The 20,839-nt window shown below is 38.3% G+C and overlaps 2 protein-coding genes across 7 annotated transcripts in view; one reads left to right on the forward strand and one right to left on the reverse strand.

Moving 5' to 3' along the window:
• MTRR (5-methyltetrahydrofolate-homocysteine methyltransferase reductase) overlaps nucleotides 1–10,764 on the reverse strand; it is a 40,599-nt gene extending 29,835 nt beyond the window's left edge. For 2 of the 6 annotated variants that reach the window (XM_058831659.1, XM_058831662.1), the window contains exons 1-3: nucleotides 10,352–10,764; nucleotides 6,535–6,689; nucleotides 2,195–2,348 (exon numbers count right to left, since the gene is read on the reverse strand). In XM_058831659.1, the coding sequence (XP_058687642.1) occupies nucleotides 2,195–2,348; nucleotides 6,535–6,675 (295 nt within the window). In that variant the 5' untranslated portion in view covers nucleotides 6,676–6,689; nucleotides 10,352–10,764. Of the gene's footprint in view, nucleotides 1–2,194; nucleotides 2,349–2,603; nucleotides 2,704–6,534; nucleotides 6,690–10,351 lie in introns of those variants that run through there. The other 4 variants (XM_058831658.1, XM_058831657.1, XM_058831660.1 and 1 more) reach the window with 4 other exon arrangements.
• On the forward strand, nucleotides 8,705–20,632 carry FASTKD3 (FAST kinase domains 3). The gene is made up of 6 exons (XM_058831116.1): nucleotides 8,705–8,752; nucleotides 10,340–10,764; nucleotides 12,402–12,550; nucleotides 14,121–14,147; nucleotides 16,164–16,233; nucleotides 19,125–20,632. The coding sequence occupies exons 1-6, from the start codon at nucleotides 8,705–8,707 to the stop codon at nucleotides 19,141–19,143; spliced, it is 738 nt and encodes a 245-aa protein (XP_058687099.1). The 3' UTR covers nucleotides 19,144–20,632.
• Nucleotides 20,633–20,839: the final 207 nt, after the last annotated feature.

A 20,839-nucleotide genomic window follows, 5' to 3' on the forward strand; every position in this document is an offset into this window, starting at 1 on the left:
GTGAATGAATTCCTTGTTTTGCTTTAATTGTGTTCATGGCTTTTGCCTCCCCTATTAAACTGTCATTAGCTCAACCCATGAGTCTACTTTTACCGTTCCTATTCTCTCCTCCATCCCACCAGGGAGGGGTGGACAGAGTGAGAGAGCAGTTGGGTGGGGCTTGGTTTCTGGCTGCAGTTAAACCATGATGCTACTTAATAATGGAGCATTCCTCTCTCCTTATAACAGCTTTTTTTTTTGTTTTGTTTTTTCCCTTTAAGAGGACTTCTGCTTCCGCTCAAGTACAGTTGAGCAAACATTTCATTGAACCAGTTTAGATGGATACCATGGATGAATTTTAAGACTAATAACTTGTTAAACTGGAATAATGTTTTAATTTAGACACCATAATAATTTCTGCCATAATTAATACAGGATTAATACAATACTTATCTTTACACATACACATATGCATGCAGTCAGCTATGAAAAACCTGATCATTTCACAAACTGTAATGTGTAACTAGGCAACAGCGTAACAGCTTCTCAAAATGCTACATGATTAGGATGCATATACTTCAGACTTCTGTTGGAAAGGTAGAATCAGAAAGGAATTATAGATATGACTCCTTAGCCAGAGAGGCTAAGGAAGAAATACAAATGAAAGCATGGTTTGAATAATTCAAAGAAACTGGTCTGGCATGCCAGAACACATTCTTCCCCCCAGTAAAACTAAGCTGGGACCCCTCTTCCCAGCCTTATAAGGAAAGGTCCGAAGTACCCTGAGATAGCTAAAAATATGCAAAAGCGGCGATTTCTATAGGTCACACACAATTGTTACTGTATTAGTATACTTACAAAGATTGGTTAGTAAAAGAATAGAATATTCGATGTATAAATTATATAAACAATTGTAAAGGAGAGCTCGCTCTTCTTCTTCCTCTTTTTCCGGCTCTCTTACTTCTGTTCTGTTACTCTCTTTCTTAGCTATCTTAAGTCCTGAACTCACGTATCCATGTACTACCCCTTTTTCTATTGTTCCCTCTGAGCCTGCTTTGAGCTTCATCTGTTGGCTCTTAGCAGGGCTCCCTCACCCATGCCCTGAAATAAACTACTAACATCTAACTTGACTATAGAGAGGTCTCTGCCGTGTCCCAGACCATCTGCACCACGAAGAATCTCTTACAGACTTCCACATTATATATCCAGTAGAAATTTCCTTCTAATGGTTCCCTTCCTTATTAGAAACTTAGAAGTTTCCTCACTCCCATCTATCAATTTAAACTTGTCAGGTAAAAATAACCTAGGTTTAAATAGAAATTTCTGGAGCTTGTTTATAAATGAAATTTGAAAATTCAACAAATTAACCTTACCATCAGCTCAAAATATATCATGCATTCTGCCAAATCTGTAATTTGCTTATCCATCTTTAAGCCGAAGGTACATTCATTCTCTTGATAAGTACAACATTCAAAACTAAAGTATTATTGAAATTTAAAGGGATGGGAAGATTTAAGGTTGTGGGGAGCTAGGGCTCGGCGGTCGGAAGATATCAGGATGCAACAGAAAGATAGAGTCACCCCCCTCCTCCATAGTTTATGGTAATTACCCCCGTAATTAGCCAATAGCACCTAGTTGTCATGAAAGCAGATGGGAGTGACACTGTGAACCTAGGTTACAAAGTGTCAAATTCTTCACCAATAAACACCATTTTTGCCATCCATCACATTGGTGTTGTGTGCAAATGGACCGAGTGACCTGGGGGAGGAGGGGGGTCACCATGCCGTTCCTGAACCAGGTCCTCTGCCTCGCTGAAGGCAATATAAGGTTTTCACTTTTAAGAACATTTTATACTGCCTTTCCCTTCCCCTAGAGAAAAATGCCCATTGACTCAGACAGTGAGGTAAACTAATCTAGTTTACTAATCCCTGTAGATTTCACATGAAATTTAAACTTCAAACTGTTATTGATGGCTTCTACCATATGGTTTTTATGCAAAGAAAATTAAGTTATAAAAAAGTACACTGGTAGCTTACATTCAGATAATTTTTGTGACTTTTTCCTTTATTGCTCGTCAAGGACATTATGCAAAACTGTTGTTTATAAAAATAAATGTTTTGTAAGCACTTTAATAAGCCCAAACCACCTATTCAGGAAAAAAAAAAATAGTCATTGACAGACAAGTTCTGCAATAATATAGAAAATACTAAGTCACCTAGTAATCCATACTGGAGATGTGTGAAATGGTCAGGAGGTAAGGTCTTGTCTTGAATTTTCTTTACAAACTTGCGGGCAGTGTCTGGTGGGTCTCCTGTTCCAGTAGTGGAAATAACAATAACTACAGGATCCTTTTCTGTTTCCAGATTATACTGCAAGCAATAGAACAAATAAAGTTACAAGGTGCCATTTGATACATAATTGTGGCCTTAGATACTCTATCTCCCACCTTTCTTCTTCCCAAGGGTACACAGAAAACCATTTAATCTCATTTTACCTATATTAAACCACAGAAAGTCTTATAAGTGATGACAAGTAATTTCGGGGATGCAATTTATGATCATATTTGGAGTTTTCCAGACCAGATTTGATAAAGCCCTGAAGAACCTGCTCTGACCTCAACTGACCTTGCTGCAAGATGACCTCATGAAGCCTCTTCCAACCTGAGATATCCTATGATCTCATATACAGATGTCCAAGGGCAGCACTTTGAGCAGGCTAGTACACCTATGAAGAATATTTCACAACGGCACTCAGACAGTTTAAATACACAACTCTTACAGTATTTTGTCAAGTGGATAAAGTATTTTTGTATATATGATCACAATCACACAGTCATATTCCTGATGATTTCACACAGGTAAGTGAGGTGTGGCCATACAAACTGTAGGGATCATTTCCAAGTTGCATTAAGTATCATTTGGTCATCTGATAACTTCCATGTCACAGAACCACAGTGTCACAGATTTATCTAGGTTGGAAAAGATCTTTGAGATCATCATACCCCCCCCCAAAAAAACCCCAGTGCTTTTGGGGGAGTCAAGGTAGTTCTGAAGAGCGATAATCAGACACCATGCTCTACAGTCTGATTAATTTTAACCCATTCATCCTGCCAACTCACTTGTCTCTCCTTTGCTAATACTGGCCTTCCACATTTCCCAGAGTTCACTCCCATTATACCAAGTTGACAACAACTGCCTCTAGTAAGGACTACTGTGTATCAGTTCCATAAATTCAGATCTCATGCAATCATTTATTACTTCTCAAGTAAAAAGCACTCAGAATCTTTGACTATCCCATCTTTAGCAGGCTGCAGCACTGTGCCAATGTGCTGTTGGTCCGGTCACCCACACAAATTGCTCTCGCAGCACCCCTATGGTTTATGGGTAGTGACCTGTGTGAAACACAGCTTCAGTCCAGTGTTTGGGAGTGACCTGTGGTGACCACCTAGTTCTACCCCATGCTGCAAGTGTGACTAGCAGTCAGCGCTGCACTCAATCAGTTATAACTGGTTGGATTTTGAGAACTTCTAAGGGTAGAGATTTCCCTTTTCTGGGCAGCTTCCTCCATGCAGAACTTCTCCACTAGTGTAAACTCTGAGTTTATCAGGCAGCATCCAATGGATTTGGTCTCCTTTTGTCCAGTCTGGCTCACATAGGCTGCTATTAGATCACTCCTTAGCCTCCTTTTTGCCATAATAAGCAACCTAAGCTCCTTCTACTCCTCCCTGTGGGTTGCAGTTTAAATCATCTCCCAGCATTCCAAATTTAACAAAAATAATAGGATTATGAGAAAATAAAAAGAAAGATTACAAGAGGTGCTGTGTTTCACTCCAAGCAGTTTCAAGGCTGCAATTCAAAACTCCAGATTTTGAAGAGTTATGTTCTAAACACCTCCCTCAATAAATCATTCAAACTTTATCTCCTTGTCAAGCCATGTAAAAAATGACCTGACACCTACAACCCAAAAAGACTAGGAATACATAGAAATAGACTAAAGGGGTTTTGCTGTTGGCAATGTTTCCAAAGTTTTCCTGAAGAATCTAAAAACAGTTGCATAATAAACTTAAACTACTACATGTCTTGCCTCTGACAGTGGCATACAGAAGAGGCCTAGAGAAGCACATATGAACAGAGTAAATATGCAAGGATACTCCCAAGGCACTTTGCCAGACCTCAATGAGCTGTGGTCCAGGAACTTTTCAAACAGAGTTTTTGTCTTTCACAAGTTCAAGCAAACTCCAAGTATTCATAATATCCTGAGACTTTCAAAACTGAACTCTAAGTTATACAAAAAAAAAGGCTTTAAGGGCCCAGTTGCAATTAAGGACTCAGATTTTCAAAACTTCCACAGCTTATTTGATATGTAGAGACCCACAGTGTTGGCAGTACATTGTCACAGCTGACTACTGCATTTACAAAGAAAAGCAAATTCTTGATGTGAAGAAAGTACTGGTATCACATGAGAATATACACTAAAATGAGATCCATTAAAAAACTAAAAAAAGATACAAGCTCAGGAAGTATGAAGTGGTGTATCAGAACAGAGGCAGGACTAGCTCACTAAATTCTTGATTATTCCATTGCAGGCTCCTGTCCGCAAACTTAGACACCTTTTGAAAACCAAACATTTGGTGACACAAATGTTATTACAGGTTCTGCAGTAACTTGTGTCAATTACTGCAAGGTCTGCTACATCACCGGACCAGCAAGAACCTAACACGACTACACAGTTTTTTACTCTGTCTTCCACTTTTCACTATATCCTTTGTGTTTCAGGTTTGTCTCATTCTTTCTCTTTCCTTCAAAAGTTCTCCTCAGCTGAGGACAGCAATGTCACATAAGAGCTGTGAGCAGCCTGCTCAAGATGTGCATGGTTGCTGAAAGAAGAGAATAGGACCAGACAACCAGGCTTGTCTCATCCAGAATATGACAAATGTACTTATTCAGATAACTCATCCAAGGCTGATTACACACACTGTGACCCAAGATGATGTGCCTTTAGCTTCCCATTTTTTACTGCTCCTACCTCACTTCCACTTCATTTCAGTCTTCATAAAACATAATCACCATAACCAACTAAAGATTTATGACCTTATCTCATTCCTGGGATTGTAGGTGAGAGACACTACTTGAAAACAGCCAGTATTCCTGCGATCTGAGCAATAATTGACCATTCAGTAATGTGAGAAAAAGATCACATTACTATTACTGCCTCTGTAACCACCATCCACAGACCTCCACAAGGTCTGAAAATACCCAAAAGCTACATAAAGACAGACTTTGTAACTGACAAGTAGCTTATATGTGACAAGCTTATATACTTATAACTGACAGAAGCTTATATGTGACAATATTTACAAAGCTGCAGAAATTACATTTTCCTCAATGCCCATAATTAATTTGCAGCTATGAACTGTCTTGCCAAATTTGGCAAAATACATTTACTGAAGTGGCAGGCCAATAACAGAGCTAGGAATGTTCTGACTATCACCTTCCTGAAACTCATCTACAAACCTGTCAAATGCAGATGAAATTAAATGCAAAAACATAAGGAGAATCTTCACATTCCCTTCTGGCTGCAAAAAAGTCTCTTTCTAACAGTCAGCTATATGCTTACTGCACATTCATTCAAAATGTCTCACACTTTCAAGTGCATGAAAAAAACTCTTTCAGATGTTATTTTCTCATCATCTCATATGAAATACCAGGCTATCAAGTTTTGATTGTTTGTTTTTTATATGTTTTCATTTGAGGGCATACAGTTCAGAGTACTTTGTGAAGGAAATTACAGTCCATAATGCTTTTAGTTAAATTACTAAGTTTTCACATTCTTACTCTTGGATAGCAGCAAGTAATAAAAAGCCACTTCCTTGTTTCAGCCAAGATTTTTATTTTGTTCTAGAACTTAACTTGAAATGAGTCCTGTGGGAATTGAAATGAGAGAATATGCTAAGCAACACAAGAAGACCTGCAAAACCTCCAGTCCATGCTGGAGCCCACATTTAACAGAACACAGGACATCAATGCAACAAAAGAAATAGAAAAAAACAAACCAAACCAACCAAACAACAACAACAACAAAATAAAAACAAAAAAAACCCCAGCAAATAAAAAACCCCCCAAAACAAAAAAACACAAAAAAAATCAAACAAAAGAAACCAGAAAAAAACAAACCAAAACCAACCAACCAAGAAAAAAGAGCATAATTTCTAGTAACAGCAGACCTGACCTGTAAATACAGAATTCATTCACTACTACATACATAAAAAGTTTTCAAGAAGTCACCGAATCATTGCTAGATGAGAAATAAAGACATATTAATTTACAGTTCTAATAAGAAAAATCACAAGATGTATCTTTGGCAGAAGGCTATTAAACAACTGTGAGTATTGGTTGAAATTACTGATTCACAAAGAACAAAAATTTGACACTAAATGGTGTTTTTAGGTGGGTGCATTTGCTAGCTGTCATGATTACCAAGAGCCACCACTCTAGCATGTGAAGAAGAATTCAGTTCCTCAATACATATTTTTCAAAATAACATGGAGTATCTCACCTTTTCCATTTCACTTATACAGTGCATATCAGCTTCAAGTCCATGGGCATCTGCTTGCTGGCATATTTCCTCAGCTATGGCTTTTGCCTGCCCCTTTTGTGTTGCATAGAGGAGCAAAAACCTTTTTGACTCACAGCACATTTTTTTTAGAGACACTGCAGGGAAAAAAATTTAAAAAGTTAATTTCTCGTAAGCAGAAGAGCAAGATTTTACTTTACTTATGAGATTAAAAAGAGATAAAGATAGCAGCATTGGTGTTTAACTTGGAAATGAGGTACCTATTCTGAAGTGAAGCCATTTCTCATAAACAAGCTTTATAGACCAGGTTGCAAAGGACATGTGGTGTTGGTCCCATGTGCTGTACTGCCTTGATGCTGCAGTAATGCTACAATATCTCTGATAAAGAATCTAGTTTGCAAACAATACAACATGAAAACTTTTAAAATGAAAATATATACTATTTTTATTATATTAATATATATTTTCCATTTCAAGTTAGCAATTGCTTTGTTCACTTTTCTGAGCTGTCTTTGAAACAAACAAAACATAGACCTGGTAAAGTCAAACTGCAAAGCCTGAGGAAAAAAATTTAAATTCTCAGTTTCTACTTTTCTGAAGTCAGTATTTTTTGCTGCAATGACTTTACAATTTATAGTCCACTATGTATTTTGGACCACAAACACTGACTTAATTTTCTATTTCAGAAAGGAGCTCCTTACACAAGTGCAACCTGGCTCTGAGGTTAGCTCAGTTGGCCAGAACATGATGCTAATAACCCCAAGGTGTTGGTTTTGACCCCCACATTGGCGATTCACTTTGGAGGAGTTGGACTTGATGATACTTCTAGGTCCCTTTCCAATGCAGACTATTCTGTGATTCTGTGAATTACAGAACCGACTCTTTGGGCTTTTTTTTTTCTCCTAAAAGTAAGAAACAATCTTAGTGAAAATCTTCCATGGTGTCACAAAGTCCCTCACAAGCAGCAGCATGAATGAAATGCATATCCTTATCCATTCACCTGTCTCATGAAAATTTGAATGCAAGAAGTTTTCTTCCATTATTCTGACACAGAGAAAACTACACACATAACTTCAGGCAGCAGTAAATAAGAGAGAGCAGCAGAATGTCTTTAGAGTGGATATTGCAATTAATTTTCCGTCAATATTTTAACATTGCTAAGGAGATGCAGTAGAACTCAAATACCTAGAATTAGTACTGAGGAATTTTCAGTTTCCAGTCTGAGATACCTCTCCTATGCCTGGGCCCAGTTTGTTGTACTTCACGTACTGCTTCCACAAAGTTTCAACTACAGAAAACATTTAGTGTCCTAACCAGACATGCTGAGTTGTGGAAACCTGTGGCTACATAATTTGAGGTATCTCTTTTTTCTCTCTCTCTCATGGGAAAACATAATACAACATAACATAATACAATACTCCAATGAAATGGCAGGTTATTTCTCCCCACAGTACTGCAGAAGGCTTTCCCCACAATAATTTTTTTAAAAAGTATAATTATACATCAAAAGTAGCAAAACTAAGTGATAGGTTCTTAAGAGTGCCTGTATCATTTCATGAAAAATGTAATTACTAGAAAATTTTGAGGTTTTCATCGTATTTTCTTCTACTATGTTTTTTATTTTAGTTTTAATTTTAAATTACTTACATATATTATCTAAAATTATTAGTTATTGCCTTAATGGTCACCTTTAAATAAATTTATTTACATAACTGGTTTCATGTGCATATGTGCCCAGAAGGTGCATACAACAAAATGATGATTCATATAAAATAGTGTAAATACAGTTTAAATACCCTCAGATCCATTTAGTAACACAGATTCATCCTGGTCTTGTGCTGTGTTTTCACCTCTTTGTCAGCAGGTGGCATCACTTGACCACAAATGGATAAAACTAATAAACCAATAAAGACAGTGATGCTTTTATTGCTACACTCTTTCTCATCTTTCTCTCCTCAAAAAGGGAGAAAGATAATCAGTAATTCCCACTAAGACCACACCATAGCACAGAAACCTTCTATACAAGAAAAGCTGAGGTGTAAGCTACCAATACTGTAAGCCAGGCATTACCAACAAGAGTCTGTTAGAACAAGAGTCAATTTGGGAAGCTGTTAACATCTGAGAAGCACAAAAATTTGCAACAGTAGGGGCAATGGAGAGGGCAACAGAAGAAACAGCAGCCACGATGTGGTCTGACGTGGTCAGATGTTGCCCTAACAGAGCTACGATCTCTGCCTAGGTTAGGCAGAGCAGCCATGATTCCTCTGAGACATTGTGAGCTTTCTACTAGTTTTACTCCAGGTAGTATAGGAACAATAAAGGGTGCAAAAAGTAGCCATACACACACATATATTCACATATATGTGAACTTGGAGAGAGATTTTTTCCACTAGTGAATGGACCAGTAGATTGCATACAGACACAAAAATCTGAAGCAACCACACCTCCCCACACACAGCATGTGGAAATAAGTGAACCAACACAGACAGAAGAGTCAATGATGCTGGAGATGCATATGCAGACTTCCTGAGACAGGTTACTGTCTATGTATGCAACAGTGTGAATTAATCCTTGTGGCAATGAGAGAGAACACAATTAGACAATTCCTTGGTATTAAATACAGAAAGCCATTTAAATATTTGTGGCATTCATTAACATTTCCCAGATGCCTAATATTATATCTGTTGCACTGTTGCTATTTATCTTATATATTTAATTCAATTAACTGATTTACTTAATTCCCTAAAAGTTAATTATGTCAACAATAGACCAATAATTCCTTTGATCATGATTTGATCTACACTGCACAAGTTGAAGAGTTTCACTCTGTGAATGTCTTCTCTTTGTTATCAATCATAAGATCTTTGTGCAGACTGCTGAGTGATGCCTGCTCAAAGAGAGAAAAATCAGTCATGCCTACCTGCAGATGAACAACCATAAACCAGGCACACAGCTGCTCTCAGACGAGCATGCTATTCACACCACTCTTGCTTTGGTGTTTTAGACACTCTTCAAAGACACTACACCACTTCCACTTATGTGATACAAATTTCACAGGAATAAATAGGGAGGAAAAAGGTAATTCTTGAGCTATAGAGCTTTCTGAAGAATCCCTGTAACTTTAATAATACTTCCACACCAGCAGCCTTTAACATGTCGTTGTGCTGATAAACACACATCGAAAAACGTTTAAGCTGGGAAAACAACCTGTGATTTGCTGGATCAAACCAGGGCTTAACAAGAAACGAAGGAAGAAATTCCAAACTACAGGTCATCTGATTCAATACTTGGAAAAGTCAGAAAGTTAATAGTCCACAGAAGATTAGCAGAGGGTCCAGCAGCTCCCTAAGCCAACAGTGTAGGAGCAGACAAGGCATCCAGGAATGCCGCTGAAACGCTGCCCCAGCAGTGCGGCAGCTGCATGACAGGCCCAGACCGCACACATCATGGACCTGCTCTGTCAAATATAAACTGTCACAGACCGGATGAAAAAAGGCAAGAAACTTCAGTACACACACAATGATTTGATGACAAATTATGTCATCAGTAGATGGATAAACTCCTTAAATCCTCATTCAGTCTCAACTGCACACATGGAGGAGTTTCACCCTTCTGAAACTTAGAAGAACGTCTTCTTTCTATCATTAACCAGAAGAGCTTCACGCGCTCTGTGGCTTTAAGCCCGGTTGTGGGACCGTGCTTTGAGCCATGAAGCCATTCTCAAGACATTTTTTCAACAGCTTGCGACTTGCTCAGAAGCATTCTGGGACCAAGACAAATATAAAAGAAAAATACAAACCCTCAGTCCCGCGCACCTGCTCCGCCGGACCCCGGTGTCGCCCCAGCGCGGGGAAAGGGCGTACTTGCTGTGGAGGACGCGGTGCACAGGAACACGGGCACGGGTACGGGTACGGATACGAATCCCGAAGCAAAGCACCACCGACAGTCCTCGCTCCGCGACTGCCTGGGCAGCGCCGCACCGGGCCGGGCCGGAAACAGCGGCTACGGCAGAGCGAGGAGGAGGCAGGACCGGGGCGGAGCGGATCGGAGCGGAGCGGGGCTAGCCGGGAGGGGCGAACGAAGGCATCGGAAGGTCCCAGCAGGCGCCGCGCTTCCCGAGATGGCTGTCGAGGTGGGGCCGCCGCGGCTGCCCCGGAATGGCCGGGTGTCTCCCGGGTTGGAGCATCGCGGCCCTGGCCCGCGGAAGCAGCAGTAGGTGCTGGGGCGGAGGGGGATGGAGGGACCCCGCCGGTGCCGCCCTGGCCGTGGGAGTGGCGGGCAAAGAGGCGCCCCGCGGCTCCTGCACGAGGGAACGTTCGTGTCCGTCCCCTGTTCGTCTGACAGTGTCCTTGCGGTAACACGGGGCAGCCTATCACATAGGGCTCGCAGCTCCCGGCATTTCTACTCTCTGCATTGCTTTGTGCTCGTGCTTGTGGTTGTGGGAAAAGGGATCGTACCTATCTTTCCAGCCACCAAAAGGATTTGGGTTGGAGATTTTTCCTGTATTTTAGTGACCCTGGTGCTGTTTTCCAGACTGCATATTATTTTTCTTCCCCTAGGTGTCATTTCAGAACTCACTTGATTCAATGTAGCTTTGATTAGCCTTAAAAGTTTCCAACTGTATTCATCCAGCACACCAGAAAGCAGGTCTGCTTTGATGACCCTAAGCAAGAGGTTGAATTTCATCAGTGGGCAGCGAAAAACCCAAAACTGTAGCTCCGTGGCCATGAGGATGCTTTGTGTCAAATATAAATCTCAGTATATGTTTTGTAGGAAAAAACACATAAAACTGCAGATGGAGCCACTTTCTGTTAATGAAACTATGCATTTTTGTGGCAATATCAGGGACTGTACTAAATCAAATAATGTGTGGATGGATGAGCAATTATTTTTCAAGAAGTTTAACAACCTTTGTATATCAAAAGACATTTTTTACTTTCTTAGTTCTTTAGATGTCATGTCTGATACTATGGCCTCGGGAGCCCTGCAGAGGATTTCTGAAGTTGAGGTGGATTACAACGGTCTTAAAAACCCTGAACTGTTAGAGAATGAAGTTTTCAGAGCATTGTGCCTACAGTTTGAATTTGAATCCTCAAAACTGTCAAACATGGGGCTGCTGAATGCATTGCAGGCTTTGATAAAGCTATGTAAAGATCCTCAGAGCACACTGATGACAAGCCTGCTTTCAGAGAGCAGAGAGCGGCTTGGCAGGGGACACCTGACTGCTGAAAATCTTTGTGCTCTTGCAGAGATGCTTGAGTTGGAAGGCCCAAGTTGTGTGATGCTGGAACAAATTGTGAACTACATGCAAGAAAGAGACATTGAGAGGTGGAGTCCCAGGGAAATTAATGATGGTTTATAAGATACTGCAGGTAACTGTGAGGGAAGGGAAACAATGCCAAAACTTGCTAAACAGACTGAACAATGTCACTTTACACAAAGTTTCTGAGCTAAGTCCAAACTTTTCAAGTGTAATACTGAATTCACTGGTGATTCTTTGTCAGACTGGGGCAGTTCCCTTAGTCACTGCACTGTGTAAACATTCAGTGAAGTATGTTCCCTGTTTCACAGATCATGAACTGGTAAATGTACTGGAAGCTTTGGGCAAAAATTGCAAATTTTTACAGAGGCACTGGAAAGACATGTCTCCAGGTGCATCCTCGCCATGCATCCTCAGTCAGCAAGTCAGCATTATTGCTGCAGAAAGATGATCCTTTCAAAGCCCATCTTTGATAGTAGCAGAAGGTTTCATTTCCAATACTGACACTTACCACTGACCAGATTGCTGTGTATATTGTCTCATTTGGGACTCTTAACTACCTAACTCCAAGTGCTTCTTCCTTGTTTAGGAAGCTTGAAACTGTGCTGCATACCCACCTGAAGCACTTTGAGCCTTACACCTTGTTGAACTTCTTACACTTGTGTGTCCTTATTCAATGTTATCCAATAAATTTTCTGCCAAAAATATTTAGTCCCTATTTTCTGCAAAAGCTTCAAGGTATGGAGCAGAATTTCTCCTGGGATGTTCCATGTTTCCTTGTTAAGTAGTTTATCTCTTGTCAAGCACCTATTTTTTATCACTTTAATTTGTCAAATCAACAGTGATCTGATCGAAGTGACTGGACAGTAATGATCAGGCCAAAGGCTGTTGCTTCCTTGTCACAGTTGCCATTGTCTTTCATGTTATGTCATTTAATTGAATTTGAAAATTGCACTGTACAGTTTTAAAACACAGACCTAAATTCCCTTAAAAGAATTATTTCAGTTAATCCTTATGGTTTTCTAAAAAACAGTGACCTGGTGTTCCCCATGTTTGTCCTTTCTTTTATTCAGGATGCTAGAACATCCTTCATGTGATAGCCTGTTCTTGGCTCTAATTATTGCATATTTCAGTGCTTTTGGACACAAATCTATTATGAACAACACATCATTTTGAGTTATTCTCTATTTGATACTATAGCGTTTTTAGGATCATTGTAGAGAGATGTAAGCTATACCAGAAAGGTGACTGACTTTATAAGATTTCAGCTAAGATTGCTGTACTAATAAAACTAAGCTAAAGTTTTTTAAGTGATTAGAAATTTTGATCACTTAATTTTTCAACAACATGAAATACCTAAAGGAGCTGATTTTTACAACGCAGACAAAGCTCCAGAAATTATTAGGTATTATCCACAAATTGCAGATTAAAAAAAGAAAAAAACAGGAGTGAAACAATGAGATACTGGGGTTATAACTTGGAGAAAAGTGGTTATAAGAAGGTGGTATTTATCTAAGACCTCAACTCAAATTTATTCTGCTATGTAGACTGTCCTGCATCTTTTGGATCCTCATTTTTTGGTGAAAGAATATGACAGTTTTAACTAAGATCTTGCTAGTTTTGTATTGTTGTGTTGATATTTTTGTGAATAATTTTCTCATTTGTCTACCTATGTTATTTCATACTTATCTTTCTGTTAATTTAAACAATTACTGAGAATTTTAATGATTAAGTAGCTTTTCTGCACATTATACTGAATAGCTTTTCCTAACTTCTGCTTATGGTTTGTGTAAAGATACCTTGTTGAAGGTACACCTGAAAACCTGTATGATGTTTCAGCTCAGCCACCTGGTTTGAACAGAATTGTAATGTCCCAGCTAACCCAGCTTTTTCTGTCATCCTGGAGTGCCCATTTTATGAAGTACAGTACATGTCAAACCAGATAAGGTCATTAGAGCCCTGTTTATACTTAGTTGAGTGTATTTCCCATAAAAAGCTTTGGAATTGGACAAACCAACTTTCCTTGCTGAAAATATGGAACATTTCTATCTGACTGAATGACTTGGTATATTTGTATGAATGGAAACAGCTGTGCATTTTTCATGCACATGATATAGCATTGAAGCTTCCTGAGGATGTTTGGATGGTTGTTTGGTGATTTTAAGTTTCCAGCAGATCAGACCTCAGACTGTAGGTCTCTCAATAGACTTGGCTTTGAAATGCACAGAATACATTTTGCTATGTTAATATGAGGTAATTACAAAAATGTCATCTCCCTCTTTTGATTTGGTTTTCTGTCTTTACCTAGGGTCTGAAACTCCTTTCAAAATACCAGGTAAAGGCATGTCCCACACCTCACAGTTCTCCTGACATTCACCTCTTTAAAAGGGTGAAGACAGGATTACTTTATTTACTGAAAGAAAGAATATATTTTGCATCAGAGGTATCAACACCCTATTTCTATGTAGTTAGTAAGTATAATTCCTTTAGATTAGTAATTTAATCTGTATATGGTGCCAAAGCGTTCATTTCCTTTGTGGGCATTCTAAGTTCTGCAAATGCAGAAAAAGTAAACTGGGATACAATTTTCTATAAAAGATCTGAAATTTGGGAACTTTAAGTAAATAATTTACAAAGTCAGAGAAAGGAAAATGGAGAGAAAAGCACAGCATTAATTGGTATTTACGCAGCCACTCTGCATTGAAAACAGCTGCTAACAGCTGCTTGTATTCTGTATTTTTATTATCAGCTCTTTATCTGTTAAACAATTTGTATAATGTAAAGCAAAATCAGGCAATGCCACTTGCCTGATCTCCCTGCTTTAGTGGTGAGTAGAGAAAGGAAAGTGGTCAGCTGTCTGCCCTGCTCAGCTGGGCTTCTCTCCCCTCAGCGAGAGCTGTTAGCGACACAGTCAGTGGGGTTTGTGGGTTGTAAGACAGGAGTGAGCAAAATAAACTGTTGTGTGCAGCAGGAAACACAGAAGGCAGTGATGAGTAAAGGCACATGCCCAGGAGAGGTGGATGATAATAATGTTATAAATAAAATTAGAATTAGACAACTAGGTCTATTGAGTTAGCAGCAATTTAATAACAACAAAAAAAAAGAAAACAATTTAGTGAATTGAATAGTAATTTGGTATAAAAGGAATACAATTTAGTAAAAGAGTACAATTTAGTCAATACATTCAGAGATATATATATGTAGATATATATATATATGTGTGTATGTGTGTGTGTGTGAGTGAATATAGTTTGCCAGTAACTGAGTATGATTAAAGCATAAGCAAAATGGACTGGGGTACGGGGAGGGCTTCTCACCCCACCTCACATAAGAAAATGACTGGGGTACAGAGAAGGGCTTCTCACCCTACCTCATGCATGAAACAAAGCAATTCAAGCTAAACTTGCATACTATATGTTTATACATATTCATTAATGTTTCCCATAAATTTCCTCCTACTTCCAGTTCTTAAATTTTACATCATTATTCTTCATGGCCTCACTTGTTGCTAGGGGGTCTTCAGTCTTCTTTCAGTGGTCTTTGGATGAAGATTTACACTCATCCTTGTTGTCCTCTGGATAACCTTACAGGTTGTGTGTGCGTACTAAGCGTTGTGTAATGTAAGTAAGCATTATGTTCTACTAATTAGTCTTATATTTTATCATTACAGGCCTTATAAGTTATTTCAACTTCATCCATCTCAAGGTCAATTTTGTCTTGGGACGTTACTTATCTTAAAACTACATCCTGTATCCTATTTTTAACATGTAACATCTGTGAAGGGGTCCATCTGCCTTGTAACACTGATTCCCTTTATTGCTTTATAATAATAACTTTTCAAGTAATTACAATTTAGTTAGCACAAATCATCTCCATTTATTACAATAAGATGTTGAGGAAAGGGAGTCTTGGACACCATGGATGTCAGAGGGATTAAAAAAAAATTAAAAAGGGGGATGATTTTAGAGTTATTCTGTATGTCAGCTTTCATGAGGATGTTGAAGTTAGCAGAGGCAGAGAGTGTGTCTCTACCCAAAGCCCTCAAAATTCCAGAGACCCTAGCTACCATAGCAAAGTGCCATTTAACTGCATTACAGTTTTTAGTGGACTTGGGTTACTACTTTGCTTGTGAGCATTATGGAAGGCTGAAATGTTACTAATTGCAACTCATTTGTGTTAAGTCTATACAACTTTTGCCAGCCTGTGATTCCAAAAAAAAAAAAAAAAAAAGAAAAAAAAGTGATAGTATTATATTTATTTAATATAACAACTGTGAGAGGATGAGAATTACAGGAGAAAGTTTATTATAAGAAATGACTTTTAATGTCACTTATTTTTTCATCTACACAAGATACTGAGATTAAATTAGATGAAGAAGGTTTTGTATTGCCTGCGGCCCAACTTAAAGAGGTACACAGACGGTAAGACAATAAAAGAAACCACTGGTAAAATGTTGATTTACATTAACAAAGAGCAGCTAGGGTGAAAACCTGGAAATCAAGTTATTTGTATCTTTGCCATTGACTTCAACAAAGTTCAGATCTCACACTCAAACCACTGGCAAAAGGACAAAATTAACAATCTGTTTTTTGCTCATTGTTTTGCCAGCTGACTATACAGTGTCAGATGGTTGGTCTGGTCACTGGTTTACCCAGTGACAGTCAGAATTAAGTGATCCTTATTTGGATTATAGCAATCTATTTTGATATTCTGTAATTAATTTTCAAATTAAAACCAAATTCTAACTGAGTGTATTTGCACAGATTTAACAGAGTTTAAGCCAGTTTGAGTTCACAAATTTACTTCTGCAAGGAATCATTCATAATAAGGCTATTTGCTGCATATGCTGGCTTTTTTTAATTGAGAAATGCATAGGTGTTTAAATTTATATTTAAATTTGTGAAGCTTTGGATACAAAGTTAAGCAACCTGGTGTGTGATATTTGCAACTGCAGTGCTGTGAATAAAGCAAAAGTCTTTGAAGAGATTAGGCTTTCTCCAGCGTTACCTTCTGTTGTGGTTTAAGCTGAAACCAGGACATCTTCAGGTGAATAATGAGAGACTAATACAGTTTTTTTCAAAGAGCCCATACTTAAATGCTTAAGAAGGAGCTTTAATGGGTTTTTTTTTAAGTAATAGCTTTCATAAAGTAAATAAAGTCACAATATTCTCAACATACTGAAAATTTAAGCAACTTTTTAACAGTAGAAATACAAACTTTGGTTTAAATTAATGGGATTTTAATCACTCAGAAGAAAAAATAGTTGCAGTCTATACTGCCAACCATAGGTACAGGTTTAACTTGAAACAGACGTAGCTTAAACTCAGCTTAAACTCTAATGGATTTAACAGGTAAATTAGTAAGTTAAATAAATTTAGCTGCTGAAATGTTTTCTAGCTGAGGCGAGTTTTTTTACATTTTTTCTTCTAGAAGAATTCAAAACAGCTTACTAATCATAGCATTAGAAGTATCAAACTCTCATTAAGTTGTATAGTAATTTTTGTTCAGAGCAAATAAAATAGCTTTTCAGATCAGTTTCAATAAGTTTCAGGGTTCCACCTCTCACGCTTAAATGGAGTGATTTAAATTATCCTGAGCTAGGTAACCCCCATCCTACATCTGATTCAATGAGGTGTAAGAGAGAGGTATTGTCTCATGTTTCTTAGGAACTGCAGTAGTTGTGATGATTCAAGTAACTGATTGTTGTGGGTTTGTTGGTGGGTTTCTTTTTTTGCTATTTTTTTTTGTTCATTTGTTTTTGTTTTGTTTTATATCACACTTATGCTTAATTTTAGAATTGCTCTGTGTGTTGATGGTCAAAATAGATTTTGTGCTCATAGTCACAATCTGTTGGGAGAAGAAGCAGTTAAACAGAGACATCTTCAGTTACTTGGTTATGAAGTTGTGCAGGTAAAGTCCAGAGACAGTGATTTACTTTTGCTCTGGCTACGAAAACAAGTAAAAAAATATTTTACAATACTTAAAACTGTAGTTTCAATTAATTCCAAAACCAGATGTAGCCTTATCCTTTCTATATTAGGTTTTTCCTGCCTAGTTTTTGCCTTTTTGAGGATGTACAGAAATACCTTTTTCTTCCTTGGATGAATTAGTGTATTCTGTGTTTTTTGCCACATTGTTGCTGTTTGGAAGAGTACTTCTCTTCAGTGATGAAGATTCAGACCTTGAATTAAGGGAAAATGTTATATAACAGTTCATTAGAATTGGAATTTTTAATTAAATATTTTTTAAAAAAAGCTTTGGCGTTTAAAAAGAGGAGTTAAAAAAAGAAGCTGATTTGTATTTTAAGTAGTAGTTTCACAACAGAGTATACCCTTTATTTTGCCTGTTGAATTAATAAATTTTTCTTTAAACATAATTTGAATGAAAACTCTTAGTTTCTTGAGATTTAATTTTTCACTTATCATCATGTCCTGGTTTAGGGCAAATTTGCGAGAAAACCTCCAATGAGGCCCCCCCCGGGAAGCAAACCCACGTGGCCCCTTTCTCCCACCCCTCAACCCGTTCGGGAAGAGATTTCTCTGAGAGAAGTGGAAAAAAACGTGTTTATTTAACAGGCACAGCACTACCCAGCACAAGAATGAACAATATCAAATTACAAAACCTCTTGCCGCTCTGAAGAGATGACAAAATTAAGAGGGTCTTTTTCCAGTGGATGTTCTCTCTGTTATCAGTCCCTCTCGCGCTGGAAAACGCCACTGCCCAGGCTGGGCTCCTGGTAGTCCACAGGTGCAAGCTCCTGGTGCTTCTCCAAGTCCCCAGTCCAGAGCAGGTTCGATCCATTTCAAAGAAAAGGGAGAGAAAACAGTCCAGGAAGACATCTCTGCTTCGGCTAGTTGGAAAGCCAAGGCGATCTGTCTCTTGTTGTCTGTCTGTGCTGTAGTCAAAACCCCGTCCTGGGATGCGGAGGTAGGGGGGAGCAAGTACAGTCTCTGATAACAGACTTTGTGCTTCTTCTCCACTCACTTTTACTCTTAGATGAAATTTTAAGAATACAAAACCTATGTCTGGGCTAGGTGGATGAATGGGAATACAATATAACATCATAATCAACCCAGGACACATCACTTATTACATAAGCCTAGCTCCATAATATTTAGCTTAGTTTAAACTACATCACTCTTTTTTTGCCGTAAACTGTTCAGGTCAGATCAATAGTACATTTAGGATTAAATCTAATTTTAAGACAAAAAAAGTATTTGGTGTGTAATTTTGTATCTGCTTAATGAACATCAATCTTACCCAGTTGATTATTAAAAGGCATTTCCAGCAATCGTTTTTGTTTTGTTTCCAGATTCCATTTTTTGAGATAGAAAGTCTACAAATTACCAGAAAAATGGCAGATTATCTACACAAAAAAATCTTTCCTTGTATATATTGACTCAGCAGCTGACAGTGGAGAATACTACTGGATCACAGGCTGATCTTCTATACTACAAAGGGTAAATTCTGCGCATGGAAGAAAAAATATTTTTTCTAAGTAACTCCACGTCAGAAAATTTGAGCTTCAGAAAGTTATTTGGAACATTTGACATATACAGAGTAATAAAGCTATGTATAGATCCTCCTTTTCTTATTTTCTATCTTTTTTTCTATTTCTTATTTTCTTATTTTCTATCCTTATTTTCTTAAGATTTGTGTCAATATTTATTTACAAGTTTACAGATATAAGTGCCAGTCAGTGCTGCTTTTCCCTTGTATTTTTAACTGGTTCTCATTCACAGCTGCAAACAGCCACGTGACTATTGAAGGATACTGGCCAGTCTGTATGTACAGAATATGCCTAAAGAATATTAGGCATATCAGGGCAAATCAGGGCTTTTCTTGAAAATATAAGAAGAAATAGTGCAATTTATTTAGAGCTGCTCATGTAATTTCACAAGTGTTACATAAAACTAAAATTTGAAGTAGTTGCACAGTATTGACTTAGTGGTTTTACTTACAAGATGTGGAGTGCTGTTCAGTAAATAGCAAATGCCTTACAGAAAATGAGAGCATTTTTAATAAAAAGGATTTGCTTTACTTGGTAAAGAAACAGCTGTCACAGGATAATGGACTTGTACAACTGTCTCTGTGGGGCCAGCCAGTGTTCCAGATACAGTCTATTTGTAGTTTTGACTTTGGTGGCAGTGTTTTAAATGTGATGGCAAAATGAGGTTAAAAAACCCAATTTATTATAAAGCAATTTCAATAAAACAAACAACAAAAGGAAAAACCACAATAAAATATATCAGCACAGCGCTGGGTGGACAGGGGTCTATACTCAAAGGTACAGATTTTCCCAAATCCACGCTGTATGTGTTGTAGTCCGGGGTTTTTATAGGGGTTTTGTGCCCTCAGGCCAAAACTCTGAGCAGTCACTGTTCAACAAAGAGTCTTGATGGTTGGTTGAATGGATTTCTTGGAACCGGTGAACTGAATCAATAGACAGTTGGGCAGAGTCTCTTTGCATGTAGAAAGGTTCTGAGTGTCTCTTGATTTCATCTTGGGTTGGGCTATCAGGACGGAGTGGTTGGGTTCGGGTTGGAGCCGATGAATATCTCGGCTGGGCTTCTCTCTTTGTCCAGTTTGATTGCTTCTGCAACTGTGGCTTGCAGGGTGGGGTGTTTAGGTCCAGTGATGAGTATCTTGTCCGGGCTCGTTTCTTTGTCCAGCCTGATGGCCCGTGTCCTGCTCATTCTCTTAGGTTGATGGGCGCCGGCTAGAGTCGTTATCTGAGTGCCAGCTAGAATCGTTATCTTTTGAATGGGTATTTGCTGCTGGGTCTGGGGAGGAATCCTTGGGCCACACTATACTTTATATTTTCTTATATTATAAATACAGATATATTTATTTAGGCTTTCACGAATTTTTATTCATAGATACATTTATCACAGCAGTTTTAGCCAAACTGTCTAAATGGAATCATGTTTGTATTCCAGAGTTCCTCCAGGTTACAGAAACTATGAAGCTCAGAAGAACTATGTCCCATGGCAGCACTTTTTTATGTATGAACAGAAATTCTGGAAC

The sequence above is a fragment of the Poecile atricapillus genome, chromosome 2 (assembly GCF_030490865.1).
Source record: "Poecile atricapillus isolate bPoeAtr1 chromosome 2, bPoeAtr1.hap1, whole genome shotgun sequence".
In the NCBI taxonomy this organism is placed as follows: domain Eukaryota; kingdom Metazoa; phylum Chordata; class Aves; order Passeriformes; family Paridae; genus Poecile; species Poecile atricapillus.

Coding starts and splice junctions, on each gene's coding strand:
- FASTKD3 (XM_058831116.1), top strand. CDS start 8,705: ATGGAGAGGGCAACAGAAGAAACAGCAGCCACGATGTGGTCTGACGTG. Junction 12,551..14,120: donor TTTTCTGCAAAAGCTTCAAG/GTATGGAGCAGA, acceptor GTCTTTACCTAG/GGTCTGAAACTCCTTTCAAA. Junction 14,148..16,163: donor AACTCCTTTCAAAATACCAG/GTAAAGGCATGT, acceptor CATCTACACAAG/ATACTGAGATTAAATTAGAT.